We start from the raw sequence: 15,111 nt of genomic DNA on the forward strand, positions 1-15,111 counted from the left end.
CAAGCCGTGCCATAGCCTCCTATCTCTTGAGATTCTTCAATGCAGCAGGAACATCACACTACGAAACCCGGACTATCTGTCACTCCTTTTCCTTAGGGTTGCTCATTTTTGGCTTGTCCTTACACCAACCTAGTTGACGATGGGCCTCGTGTGCATTTGAATATTTTTTTTCCTGCATGTGGTCCAGATGGCGTACTGTAAGGATTTTACCTAGATTACCCTACTGTTGGGAACAAACAGGACTCCAGACAGTTGGTATTGTAGTGGCGACTAAGATCTCAGCTGTAGGTTGTGCAACTCGACTCCTTTCTTTCACTGGGTGCATATCTACCATAATTACACTGCCTATTTGCTATTTTCACTCTCTGGACCCACTTGCCTAAAAACAAATTCCTCAAGCCAATCCCTTGCCGAGTGAAGTGCTCTCTCAGCCAATTAGAGGCCAGAAGCTATTTCCTCCTCACTGAATGGCTGCCTGTTGCCCAAAGCTGTGTCCTGGAGCATTGTGGTTACTGTAATTACCTATGAAAAGTCACGTACACTAGAATTTCAAATTGCAATTTGAAATAGACAATTTATCTGCTGTATTTAAGTGCATTAGAATGCAAAAGAGAGTTTCTACTTGTCCAGGTGACTAAGTAGACATTAAAGCATCTTATCCGGAGAGGGAATCCATATGTCGTGGCCGTTGGGCGATATAATTTCTTCACCCCTGAGTTGCTTATGGGTCAATGTTGAATCAGTACCTAAACACGAAAATAGAGTTAAGAATGTGAATCCACTTGTTGCATTATGTGTAGAAAGCAGTGATCAGGACTATTCCTCAGAGTAATGTAACACACCAAGACATGACATTGTGTTAATTGACTTAATATTGTTCAAAAAGCCTCTCTTCCTGTCTCTCCTTCTCTCTCTCGCTCTGTGTCTCACACACACCCTCTGTCTCCTCGTCCTCAATTTGATTCCCCTCCACTCTTCCCCTTCAGGTTTATTTTCTTTCGCTTTTCTTGTTTCATTAACCATCTGCTTCTTAGTTCCCTCTTAACATTGTCACATTAGTTATTTTTTCTGTTCTTAAATTGTGGCTAATTAAATAAATTATGATGGCTTTTTTTGCCCATAGAAGGATAGCTTTCTGATCATCATTACATCATCCTGTGTCTTACCTTCCACTTTAGGAAATCCATCAATAAGGTCTACGAAGAGTATGTGCTTTCTGTTGGCAATTTAGATGAGAGAATATTCCTCGGGGAGGATGCAGGCCAAGAGATAGGGACATTAACACGTTGCCTGGGCACAGGTTCTGGCATGGAGACTCCAGAGAGAGCACAAATGAAGCACAATCTTCAGCAACATTTTGATAAGGTGAGTCTTACCGATTTTGCAACAGACTCTAGTCATGAATGAAGTGGCCTTGGCAGTCTTACTTTGTATAATGACCTTTCCTCCACATGAGGTAAGGCTCATGGTTGTTGTCTATCAATAGTTTTAAATTGGTGCAGTAAGAGATATGGTAATAAATCAATATCAGGACGTATTATAAGTTCATGCTGTTTCATTACTGTGTGTGTGACTTCCACCGAAATGAAGTGTCATGTTATTGTATTGTAATGTATTGAAATTGCATTTATATAGTGCTTACTAACCCTAACAAGACATTGAAGCGTTTTTTGGGCGAGTAGCACGCTACTCTGGAACACAGACATAAAGGCTTACATCTGAGGTGTGCATGGAGGACCAGAGGGAGCTTCCCGCTCCATTAGAGCCGCTGGCTAGAGCTGCACTGGCTGTGGACGCCGGAGCATTGTCGCCTATTGGAGGTGCCAAGCCCCCCACCCCCCTTCCCGGGTTGCGACGTAAGACACTCGGGACAGGTGGAGTGACTTGGTTTCCTGCTGGGAGTGCTCCCAGTTCTGGAAAACGCAGACTGGAGCGAGAGGGGCAGAGAAGCAGAGCAAGATAGAGGCAAGTGCGAGCTGCACACTGACGAAGTAAGGACAGCCGGGTGAGATTGGGACTCTCTCTTTGTCCTTTTCGTGTATCCCCCACCCCGGTCATCACAGGGGGTGTGCCGAGGTTGGAAGCCGAGCCGAGCAGAGCGGCAGGAAGCGGTACTCCATGAGGCCATGGGGGAGAGAGGCCCGGAGTGTGTGTGGGCCCAGCTGGACCCAGAAGGCCATCGCTGGGGGTAAGGGAAAAGAGACCCAGATACTAAGAGGAGGTGCCAGGAACTAATAAGACCTGGGACTCCTGCTACACCAGCTGCCAAAACCGCCAGATACTGCTACCACACTTGGCCAGCATAAGGGGCAAGCAGGATTACAGCTCCCAGCATTCCAAGTGGCTGAGAGCCGACAACGAGGGCGAGAGCGCACCAGGAGGCGCATAAAAACACGCCAGGGCTCCCGCTGTGCAGGACGCCTGCTACACCAGTTGCCAAAACCGCCAGTAACTGCCTCCACACTTGCCAGTAGGAGGGGGAGCAGGAGTACAGCTCCCAGCATTCCAAGTACCTGGGAGCCAATGATGAGGGCAGAGCATGCCAGGTGGTGAAGCCTGGGCCATGGGCTGGCCCGTCTGCGCCCGTCAGCGACAGACAGACAGACAGGCAGGCAGGGCAGGGCCACTCCCGTTGGCCCTAATATTGGTGACCCCTTCAGACTCTATGTAGTTGTAAGAAAGTGGCTCTATATATACTTGACCAAAGTAAGGTACAGTGTGTATAGAGTCCACAAACCCCAGAGGTATAACAGAGGTCAAAGTCAGATCTGACCTTACTCTCTATAGTGGTAGCTTGGTCGAGCAGTAAGGCAGTGTCGGAGGACAGTGTAAAGCATTTGTTGTACACACTCAGTCAGCAAAAGGTTTCACACATTCAAGAACTGAACTCTAGGCCAATTGTTTTTGTATCAAAAGATATTGTTTTTATTTTAGAACCAACGGGTATCAAAATATACTTTTCTCAATATGAGTAACTTTAGGTAATTACTTTGCAGAAAGGCAATAGACTTTGTAAGTACAATAGCTACAGTGGTTGCAATTGGCAACACAATTCTAAACACAATTTAACATTGAGCTCAATGGGTTTTTCTACATAAATGCAGTGGATTACTGTAGAGATTACTTTTGGAATTCCAGGACTGGATCCTAGATTCAGTCCCGGGACCTAAGCTGAAAACAGTTAAGTAAAAGCGATTTGGTTACAGTTGTATATTTTAAAGGATATAAATGTATTTTCAAAGTTGACACTTAGAAACTTTTCAGAGAAAAACTAGCAATGTTATCCTATGGAAGTAAATTCAAATCACAGGTAAAGTGGGTTCTCGTTACTTTTGTAATCCAGTACTGGACTCCTAGATCCAGCACTGGGACCTCTACCTAAGACAGGTAAGTATTTACGTTTCAGCAGTTGGTACGATTTTTAAGGAATATTTGTAATTTGCAAAAATTGACACTGGTTTCCTATGGAAGAAAATGTAGGTAACTGGTAAGTACAGTTAAGATTACTTTTACGGTTCAGCACTGAACTAGAAAGTACAGCACTGGCTTCTCTCTGATCCTAGGTGAGTATTTCGGAAATCGTTATTCGGCTGATTTTAGAGGAATATTTTAAAGTTGCAAAAATCAACACTCTTTAAAGAAATCTCAGTGAAAACCAGTCAATGTTAGCGTATGGAAGGAAAGTGAGTTATCAGCTTTCAGGTGAGTACTCGACTGGTGAGGTTAAGGTTCTGGGCATAGTCTCAGGGGTCTCCCAGGGTCGACTTGGGCACACAAGGCCATTTGGCATCGGGTGCAGGAGTGCCTTTTGGGGTCGGATCTTCTTACCAGATCCTGGTCGCGGTTAGGTGGGCCTTCTGGATTTAGGCTGTAGGCGTCTGCTGAAGGCAGGTCCGGGGTCGCCGGATCTCGGTTTAGGATCGCCGGGGTGACCACCTCCTGGGTTGGGTTGGTTAGGCACAGTTGGTTTGGGCACACAAGGCTGTGGGGCGTAGGGTGCAGGGGTGCCTTGGGACGTCGGATTGTCTTACCCACTCTGGTCGCAGTAGGGGGGGGTCCTCTGGATTGAGGCTGCAGGCATTGTCTGTAGGCTTGCGGCAGGTCAGGGGTCACCGGATCTCGGGTCAGTATCGCCGGGGGGGGGGGGACCTCCTCGTGGTGATTTTCCACTTGAGCTCGGGCCTGGTTCGGCGGGTGGAGTTTGAACAAGTCTGGTGTTCACGGTGTAGGAAGGTGGATATCTGACTATGGTTGCCCCCAACTTTTTGCCTGGTGTTTTGCTGGTTTTACGACTTAGTTGACCTGGGGCCCTGCTATTCAGGACCCCAGGCCCACTGCTCTCTCTGTAAAATGGATTCCATGTACTATAGGTACATATCTAATTGGATACTGAGTCACCTTATAAGCCCCTGTACAGTGTACCTTAGGTACCCAGGGCATAGGTGCACCCAGGGCCTACCAGGGGCTCCAGCATGTATTATACCACCCCTGGCTGGCCATCCAAATCTGACACAACTGGCTGATCAATCAGCTGGGGCAAGGTGGTGTAATCACCCTTTGCTTTAGATATAGTATCCCTATATCTAACCCTAAAATGGACACATATCCTCCTATCAGTCACTCCTATGGCAGGCCTTATCAATCCTGAAGGCAGAGTGCTTGGAATTATGTGAGATGGTGCTCTGGCATGAGCTGAGCCGGTCTGCAGCTTTCGGAACCAAGTCCTTTAGCTGTTTCCATGATAACGCTATACCATATACTCTTAAGTGCATTATAATCCTCGCGGTAATTGCCAACTTTGGTATAACATTATCAAAACATGTCGAGTAAGGTGTCATACGAATTGGAATACTACCCCCTCGCCAATTCTGGCGACGGGGGTAGCATTCAACCCTTCTAGAGGGACACGACTGGTATGTAACTGTGAACCCCGGTTAAAGTTAACACGAGCCTCAGCATCACAAAATGGATGCTGCCACCACAGACACGAGTCTGGCCTCCTGCTGCTGGGAGTCCTTCCAGCGAGGAGAGCTTGGACAAAGGGTTTCCTGTCCGGGGCGGTGCTCGCACCATCCCAGACAGGGTTTTGTGTATCCTGGGTAGGCAGGGCTTTACAGGAAGGTGACTGCAAGTGGCACCCCGGTGCTCACTACGCATCTGCCGGCTAGAACCAGTTCCAGGGGCACACCCGCCCTTGGCATGGGAGAGGGGTGTAACCACCCCCCTTCCTGGTCCCACCCCTAGGGCAGGACCTAGTCACGTACCCACCCCTTTCTTTAGGATAAAGGCAGGAGGGGGGACCCTTCCAAATTAGATCATCTTTGAATCAAGAATACTTTCTACGAAAGGAACTCTCGACTTCTTCTCAAGATTTCTCCCTTGTGGCTAAGGAGTAGTCACCCTGCATCCGCAGGCACCATCTAAGAACTCTGCGGTTTGCTGCACGTCCTTCCTCAGGAATCTGACTGCCCAGCTCGACGAGAACCGGCTTCCCTGGCACCTCTGACCTCTACCCACATCGTCAGCTCAGCTGAGATCTGTGGGTGCGACGAGACCTCGAGGGACCGGCCATCATCAGAACCTGCACGACTTCTAAACCAGCACGACCGCCGAGGGATCCTCTGGTGAGTGCTTTGGGGTCCGAGAAGCCCCGACCCTGAGCAGCTCCAGCATCGAAGTTCAGCCTCCCTGCATCTCCACGATCTGCGTGGGGCCCTTCTGCGCTTTGCTGCTCATCACGTTGTCTGGCTACTAGCCGCTGGCTTGTGGCCTTCTCGACGACGCCCGACAACCAACGCTGCTGGTCTGGTTGCTCCAGACTGGCCTTTGCTCCCTTCTGAAAGAGGAGCACCCCGGACCCTCCTGGTCCACTCAAGACGCCATTTTAGGTCCACCACGTGGCCCTGAATTTGCCAAGGCTTGTTGCCCCAATCCTGGGCCCAGCGACGCCGACAGCATCAATCTTCGTGGGACAGCTCGCACCTCCATCCTGGTCGCCGACAACGCCTCCTGGTCCGTGAGACTGCAGAGCCTAGCGTCGCCCACTCACCTAGTCGAGGTGACGATCATCCGGTGCCCTCCTGGTACCCTCTGACTACTGGCTAGTAGTTACGAACTTGGTCCCCTCTGCTTTCAGGTGTCATCCATCTCTGATCCAGGCTTGGATCCCTACGAACTATCTCCACTGGTCGCCGGCCAGCAACTCCTTCCTTCCGGCTCCTGGTTCGTCAGCGAGGACTCCCGACGTCTGTAAAGACTTGTGCAGCCGCAGCCCTTGGGCTAGGTAACTTCGGCATTTCGGTGCCCGCATAGCCTCATTATCTAAGGGTCCAGAGTCACTGTCGCTTCCGACTTACCTTATCGGGTTCGCCCGAGAACACTAAACTTTCCGTGCCCTCTGGCATTTGTGTAGATTGTGCACTTGAAGTATTTTCCTAAGAGTTTTGTTGTGTGCTTAGTACCCCGTCCTCATAAAGAGTACAGGGCTGTTGTGATTCTAATAAATACACTGTTTATTTTCATAACGCTTGTGTGGTGTTCTTTCACTTGGTGTTCAAGGGGTATGTGATGGCATAACAGCTGGCTTAACACGCCCTCTAGAGTTTAGCCCGAAGACTACTTGTATCCACGCTACTAGGATAGCTGGTCTAAGGTTGACTTACAACCAATAACCATAAGGGTCGTTTGGACTGATGCATAGTGATCACTAGAATAGTGAGCACTGCATATCAGGCCAACTTCTCACACCTCCATCCTGGTCGTTGAAGACACCACCTGGTCCACATGGCTGCAGAGACAAGCGTCCACCCTCACCTGATCGCGTCGACGACATCTGGTTCCACTCCTGGTTCCACTCCAGTCACTGGCTAGTGACTTTGAACATTGTCCCCTCTGCTTTCAGGTTCTTCTCTTTACTGATCCACCCTTGGATCACACCGGACATCTTCCTCCTGATCGCCTGCAGCATGTTTTCCTCCAGGCTCCATAGACTTCAACGCCAGAACCCGACACGACTTGGCACCTATGCACCCGCAGCCTGTGGGTGAGGTAACACGAGCATTTCGGTGCTCAAGGGTAGCTTGACTCTCCTAGTGTCCAGTTCCACAGTCGTTTTAGTTCTACCTAGTCAGGATTGTCCGTACTCACCTTTTTCTTGAACTGTACTGTCCATAGACACTGTTACTCATCTCGCGTGTGAGTTCACACTCTGCACACGCGTTCCGTGGGCCTCCTATTACCTACCTAGAGTTAGAATAGCGTGGTCCCAACGATCCGACAGCCTCTGGACAGATCCATTCCTTTTATCGACTTTCACATTCCACTTACTTAGTATATGGTTTGTCGTGCCCCTAGGGCACCATTGTAATTTGTGCAACTTAAACGTATTTTTCCTAAGAGATTGTCATGTGCTTAGCCCTCTGATCTCATAAAGAGTTCAGAGGTGTATGTTAGTTAATAAATACTTGTTTATTTTCATAACAACCTGTGTGGTGTCCTTTCACTTGGTATTCAAGGGGTTATATGTGTTAAAACAGCTGGCTTCACATGCCAAAAGAGTTTAGCCTAAGACTGCTTTGTCCATGCTACCATTAGGATAGCTGGTCTATAAGGTTGACTTACAACCAATCACCATAAGGGTTGTTTGGACTGATACAAGGTGATCACTAGAACTAGTGAGCATCATATATCAGGCCAACTTCTCACACACGGGAGATTCAGTCTTTGAAGTGAAGACAGGCCGGTCCTCCGGGGTTTTTGAGGTTGCTGGTTGCAGGATACACCGGGATTTTGCAGGAGCAGGTTCGAGGGGAGAAAGGCCTGTAGGGCTGAGGCCAATTCAGTGGGCGTCTTCTTCCTGTTAGCTCTGCACAGCTTTTCGGCCTTCTTCTTATCTTCTTTTCGTGTTGTTGCTGGATCTGAGGAAGGAAGGTTCAGGGTTCCCTCTAAATACAAAATTTAGGGGCGTTATAGGTAGGTAAAAGGCAGGGACCAATGGGTCCCTGCCCAAAGTGAGGGTCAGAACCAGTGGGGACCAGTTGCTGAAAGCAGCAATTGGCCTGGGGAAGCTCACAAAAGCGGCAAGCCTTTGAAGCTTCCCCTTCGTGAACCCTGTCCATCCTTGGGGAGGAGGCTTGGCACCTCGTCCCAGTGTGCTAAGTGATTGTCCTGAGGCGGAAGCCGAGACTTGTCTGCTCGTATTCATTGCATGTTTGTGTATTTTTAAAACTGCACTGTAATTTCGTTTTTGCACACATCTTCGTTTTTTAACTTGTGGCATTTGTAAATTGTAAATTTACCCTTGCGCAGCACTGACCTGTCTTCCCTTGCCCAACTACTTGGTCTTTGCCCCTTTAGCCCCACTGCAGCCGATTAGACGCTGCCTGGGGTTTGCTTTCTTAGCGCCCACCATCTTGGGTTAGGAGCAGGCGAGCGGACTAGTGCTCGGCCCCTCCCGCCCCAGCAACTACAAAAGACCCTTAGTCACGCTTTCACCGATTGATAGTGTGCTAATTGATTGTCCTGAGGCGGAAACAAGGACTTGTGTGCTCGTATTCATTGCATGTTTGTGTATTTTTAAAACTGCACTGTAATTTCGTTTTTGCACACACCTTCGTTTTTTAACTTGTGGCATTTGTAAATTGTAAATTTACTCTTGCGCAGCACTGACCTGACTTCCCTTGCCCAGCTTCTTGGTCTTTGCCCCTTTAGCCCCACTGCAGCTGATTAGGCGCTGCCTGGGGTTTGCTTTCCTAGAGCCCACCATCTTGGGTGAGGAGCAGGCGAGTGGACTAGTGCTTGGCCGCTCCCGCCCCAGCAACTACAAAAGACCCTTAGTCACGCCTGCACCGATTGATAGTGTGCTAAGTGATTGTCCTGAGGCGGAAGCCGGGACTTGTGTGCTCATATTCATTGCATGTTTGTGTATTTTTAAAACTGCACTGTAATTTCGTTTTTGCACACACCTTCGTTTTTTAACTTGTGGCAATTGTACATTGTAAATTTACCCTTGCGCAGCACTGACCTGACTTCCCTTGCCCAGCTACTTGGTCTTTGCCCCTTTAGCCCCACTGCAGCCGATTAGGCGCTGCCTGGGGTTTGCTTTCTTAGCGCCCACCATCTTGGGTGAGGAGCAGGCGAGCGGACTAGAGCTCGGCCCCTCCCGCCCCAGCAACTACAAAATGGTCCCCTCTCATAGGGAGCGCAGCGGACGTGCGCAGCGGGCGCACCAGCAGCGCGCCAAAGGCAAGCCCGTCAGCGCCCGTCTGCCCAGGCCGGGGACGCGGACGCTGGGCTATTTCTCTCCTAACCTGCTAACACCCTCAGACAGCTACAGCTTTCATACCCGCCGCCATATCCCGGCACAGTGAGGCGGATGAATGCCGCTGGCCTCGCTCGCAGGGCGCTGAATTCTCCCAGCAGCCGCAAGTATACTGCGGTGCCGGTAAGGAGTGAGACATCCGTTCGCGTGATGTACCTGAACACACGTTCCCTGGTTAAGCATCAATCTGATATCTTTATCCTCCTCACCAATGAAAAACCCTCACTGCTGATTCCCACCCTGGTATCCTGGCGGCCCTCCCCCCAGATTATTACATCCTCCATGCTGACCGCCCTTCAGGTCACCCTGGGGGCGGGGTGGCTGCCATCATTTCAAAACAATTCAAATTTATCACCACGGCATCTCTTGCTCTTCCAGAGGTGGATAATCTGGTCATTAGCCTGGAAACGGAGGCTGGCGCCCTTACACTCATACTCTTATACCGGCCCCCTCACACCATGCCCTAGTTCCCCCACTTCCATGAGTGAACATCTGTCAAACCTGTTGACACATCATGCCAGAATCGCTGTTTTTGGCGATTTCAATTACTGGTTCAATGATGATAAAGCTGGCCCTCATGCCACGGAATTGTTTGAAGCTTTTACCAGTCTCAATCTGACTCCGCAAATTTCCGTGCCCACCCATATCAAGGGTCACACCCTCGATCACATCTGGACTCATGACTTAGTCCTATCCCGGCCAGTCATCTCCCCCTGTGTCTAGTCAGATCACCATTTAATTGACACCACCATTACTGTCAGCGGCAGGGTCACGGCCCTTATCATGGCAGGTGGATCATCGCGTAAATGGAGCTCCTACGACTCCCATGGCTTCCTCGCGGCCCTTGCCAACACTCGTCCCACCACCAACACTGATGCCAGTGTTGATGCAATGGAAGGCGACATCTGTAACTGGCTAAAGATGGCCAGTGACCAGTTCGCTCCTCTAACTAAATTCCCATATACTAGACACAGTAATTCACACAGATGGTTCTCCAGCGACCTCAAAGAACACAAATTGAAGGTGCGTCAGCTGGAACGGATCTGGAGACGTAACTACGCCGACTAAGATAGACTGCTCTTCGTGGCGGCCCGCAAAGAATATAAAAGTGCGATTTCCTCGGCTAAATCTTCACATGTCTCTGACAGAATTCTGTACGCTCATAATAAATCAAAGGAAGTTTTTAAGATTATGAATGAGCTTACCACAGATGACAGAACTCTACCTACTCAGACCCCAACTCAAGAGACTTGCGACGCCCTTAACTCCTTTTTCATTGAGAAAATTGTCAAAATCAAGAACTTAATTCCCCCCCTCACCCATGCGCGGCCACCAGACACTTCTCTCATCAACCCACTGTCCCTTACCCAGTTCCCTTCCCTTGACCCCAGCACTTTAGCCGAGCTTGTGGCCCGGGTCAAATCAGGATCTCCCAACGATTGCTGCCCTCCCTCGGTCCTCCGGGTCGTCTGTCTCAAACTGCCGGATCATATACTACCCTTGCTGAACGCTTCCCTTAAGACTGGCAAGGTTCCCAGCTCTTTCAAGGAGGCCATCTTAGTGCCTCTGTTGAAGAAACCAGATGCGGACCCCGACGATCCCTCCAATTATCGTCCTATATCCCTCCTGCCCTACCTGTCCAAGCTCCGCGAGGCGCACGTCACTCGGTGCCTTTCAAACTTTGTCGAGAGCTCCTGCTATTTTGAGCCTAATCAGGCCGGCTTTAGGCCGGCCCTTTCTACCGAGGCCGTCATCCTGGCAGTATTGGACGCCCTGAGGGGGAACGCTGACAAAGGGACACCCCAGGCCCTTGTGCTTCCGGATTTGTCGGCTGCTTTCGACAAGGTGGACCATGACATCCTTCTCCATCCAGGGTCCTGCCCTCGAGTGGATTGAGTCTTTCCTCGTCGGCAGAGCACAAGCCGTGCGTTTGGGCCCTTATACGGCAGCCAAGACACCTACGACTTGTGGAGTCCTTCAGGGCTCATCCCTCTCTCCCCTCCTGTTTAACCTATACCTCCGGCCACTGATTCATTCGCTCAAGAGGTGGGATATCACAGTGTTTAATTATGCTGATGATTTGCAGATCATCTTCCTTCTCGACTCTCCTGATGCTGCTAATAGCTTCCAAACGGTCATGATCCACATCCAGCAGTGGATGAACCACAACCAATTAAAATTAAATCCCGGAAAAACGGAGCTTATTCTCCCTGGGAACAGCCCAGTATACTGGGGCCCTCAGTTCAGGCCCAAGGAGCTGGGCTCCCCTCGCCCCTGCAAGCTCGGTGAAGAGCCTAGGGGTGGTCATTGACGCGGAGCTCTCTCTTAAGGCTCAAGTAGGGGCTGTGATTTCCGCCTGCATGTTCCAGCTTCGCATAATTCGTAAAATAGTCCATCTACTACTGCATGCGGCACTGGTCCAGGTCGTCATCTCCCTGGTACTATCCCGCCTCGATTTCTCGAACTCTTTATACCATGGACTCCCACAATCACTGCTCCGCCGTCTTCAAATTGTGCAGAACCAGGCGGCCAGACTTATCCACAAAACGCCAAAGTGGCAGTCTGTGAAACCCCTGCTGCGCAAACTGCATTGGCTACCAGTTGAACAAAGGGCGGCCTTTAAGATCGGCTGCCTGACTTTTAAGTCTCTTCACTGCACCAGCCCCGACTTCCTCAAAACACTGATCACGCAGCACCGACCGGCGCGCTATCTCCGGTCGGCTCACCTCCACCTGCTGGTCGCCCCCAAAGTAAAAACTAAAAAGTTTGGCGGCCGCAGATTTGCCCACCTGGCCCCCAAACTATGGAATCCCCTTCCCCTGTCAGTTAAGTCTAGCTGTTCCCTATTAAATTTTAGGAAGCTTCTGAAAACCCGTCTTTTCACCCAAACCGGTTAGCTTGTTTCCTCACAATCCCTGTACTCTTTCTTCTAGCGCCAGGAAACTTATGGTGTCAGTGCCCTCTATAAACCCTAGCTTCTGGCCTTCCAGCATGGGAGCCCCCCCATCCAAGTCCTCCTCAGTCAAGAGTTTGGGGATATATATCAGCGAGGACCTCTCTCTTAAAAAACAAGTAGGAGCAGTTGTCTCAGCTAGTTTTTTCCAGCTGAAGAAAATCAAGAAAATCGCAAGCTTCTTCTCCCCAGCTGCCCTCACTCAGATTGTCATCTCCCTGGTTCTGTCCAGACTAGATTTTTCCAACAGTCTCTATTTTGGCATTCAAGCTGGAGAGCTAAAACGCCTTCAGCTGGTCCAGAACCAGGCTGCTAGACTCCTCCTGAACCTCTCTAAGAGGCAGTCCGTTAGATCTGGCTTGAAACAGCTACACTGGCTGCCCGTGGAGCAGCGCGCGGCTTTTAAAACAGGGTGTATTCTTTTCAGATCTCTGCACGACTCTGGCCCCCTGTTCATCAGAGACATGTTTAAGAAATACACTCCTTCCCGCAACCTCCGGTCTATCCATAAATCCCTTCTGACTGTCCCACCTTATAAGAGGAAACGTCTGGGAGGCAGCTGCTTTGACCATCTTGCAGCTGGTTTTTGGAATTCCCTTCCCCTTCATCTGAAACTGAATGACAACATCCTCAGTTTCAGACATTCCCTGAAAACCTGGCTTTTCACTCAGGCTTATTGCTGAGCTGCTCCTCCTCTTCTGTGACTGTTGCATTCGTTCCTTTCTATAGCGCCATGAAGCCCCCGGGCGTACGAGCGCTCACAAATACCTATTAACATTAACATTAACATTATAAATGTCACTTAAGATAAGATAAGATAAGGATGTGCATTGTTTCAGGCTCCAGAGAGCAGCAGGCTCTCGACCCAGGGGTCCAGAAACATGTCTGGTGGTGACAGCTGAAAGCAACCACTGGACAGTAGTGGTGGGTTAGTTTTCAGGGAGCATCTCTAAGATGCCCTCAGTGTGCATTTTTCATTAAATACCACAATGGCTTTAGTATGTTTTTTTTCTTTCTTTCCAAAAACCTCTATTGAGAAAAAAAATATCACAACTCGTTACAAATTGTTAGTGCAGCATGAATGCAGTCACATTTACACTAACATATTACATTCCATAATAGAAATGAAAAAGATAATCGACAAAAAAGACATAATGCATAACCCAACGTATGCAGGTGGTGTTCAGGTCATAATGATAGATGGACTTGTAGGTAGGCTCGATGATGGTGGATCGTCTGTGGCACTGTCCCTGGCGTTTTGCGTGTCGGCGATTAGGGAGCCCATTGGTGGATCGTCTGGGGTGGCTAGGCGCTGCAGGTAAGAAATGAGTGAGGCCCATATGTCAGGAGGTCTACTGGCCGCAGGCATCCAATCCCAAAGCAATGTCTGACAGTGGGCTGAGTCATCCAGCCAGTTTTTTACTGTGGGCCCTAGTTTACGCCCCCAGTGGATTGACACCGTACTTTAGGCAAGTACTAGAAGCTTGACGGTTACTTTACTGCTGGCGTGCAACACATTTTTAACATATCCTAAAAGACATACCAGGGAGTCTGGAGTGATGTGCTCTAGTGTGATGCCGCTTATGGCTGAGCATACGCCCTGCCAGAAAGCATAGACCCTGGGGTACAACCAGGCCAGGTGGGCAAAGTCCGCATCAGGAGCAGAGCAACATGCTCACATTTCTCTTTCGAGTAGTCCCATCTTGTGTAGTGACGCAGGAGAGTGGTAAAGTCTGTGCAAATATTTAAAATGTATGAGCCGCATGCGATAGTTGGGGGAGAGGCATTTAGTCTGATTACAGCAGTAGAGCCATAGCTGCTGGGGAAGAACCCTGCCTAAAGCCACACTCCAGGCAGCGCGGGCCCGTTCAGTGCTAGTAGATGAGGTGGCTAGCGTAAGAGCATAAAGTCTGGTGACCAACTTACGCAGGGAGCTAGAGGAGTGGACGAGTTTGAGGGCTGCATGAGCCTGGGGGGCCTGTGGGAACGTGGGGTTTGCTTCTTTACAAGTCGCTCTAATCTGAGTACAGTAACCTATCCATTGGTGAAGCATTTTCTGGTAGAGCGAAAAATATGTGATCAGGGTAGATGTCTGCTATGGTGTTAAGTCCAAGGAGGGCTGCGCGGCGTGCCATGCCCGCAGTCTGCAACGCGGGGAATGCTGGATTGCTTGCTAGGTTCATGGAGGAAGCATATAATGGTCTGGCACCTGTGTATTTTCGAATCCCGTACCAGGCACAGCGTAGGCATTCAACTGCATCGATCTTGCCGCGTGGGGGTTTGGGTGGGATAAAGAGCGTGGTTTGGAGTGGCCATGGGGCAGCAAAATCTGCCTCAACCGCTGCATGGGTTTGAAAAGGCGTGGGATGCAGCCAGCAGTGGAGGAAACTGGCCTGGGCGCACAGCGGGTACAGCCTAAAGTCTGGGGCGCCCATCCCACCACAAATCAAGGGGAGCTTAGAGTGTCATATGCAATCCTACGTTGTCGCCCTGCCCAGACCAGTGTTATGATATTAGAGTGTAATTTGCGGAAGAAATGTGAAGTGAGATGGACAGGGACGTTTAAGAAAAGGTATAGGAATTTTGGGAGCACCACCATTTTAGCAATAGCAATGCGCCTGGTCAACAATAGTGGGAGTTTTTGCCACAGTCTGATCTTGATCTCCAGCCAGTCCATCGCACGGCCGAAGTTAGACCTCCAAAGTTCATCCACGTACCTACTCAGTCAAATACCAAGACACCTGGTGGGGCCCGACGCCCAGACGAAGGGGTAGTCCGGGGCGAAGGGTTTTGTAGCGTCTGTGAGGGGGAAGAAGACTAACTTGCTCCAGTTTACTTG

General features: G+C 49.9%; 1 protein-coding gene across 1 annotated transcript in view; it reads left to right on the forward strand.

The window, feature by feature from the left end:
• The window catches only part of RBL2 (RB transcriptional corepressor like 2), a 1,013,578-nt gene that overhangs the window by 368,738 nt on the left and 629,729 nt on the right, over positions 1-15,111 (forward strand). Inside the window, exon 8 of the mRNA XM_086945179.1 lies at positions 1,179-1,365. Coding sequence (XP_086801305.1) covers positions 1,179-1,365 — 187 coding nt within the window. The remainder of the gene's footprint in view (positions 1-1,178; positions 1,366-15,111) is intronic.

This window comes from Lissotriton vulgaris, chromosome 12, assembly GCF_964263255.1.
Source record: "Lissotriton vulgaris chromosome 12, aLisVul1.2, whole genome shotgun sequence".
Lineage (NCBI taxonomy): Eukaryota > Metazoa > Chordata > Amphibia > Caudata > Salamandridae > Lissotriton > Lissotriton vulgaris.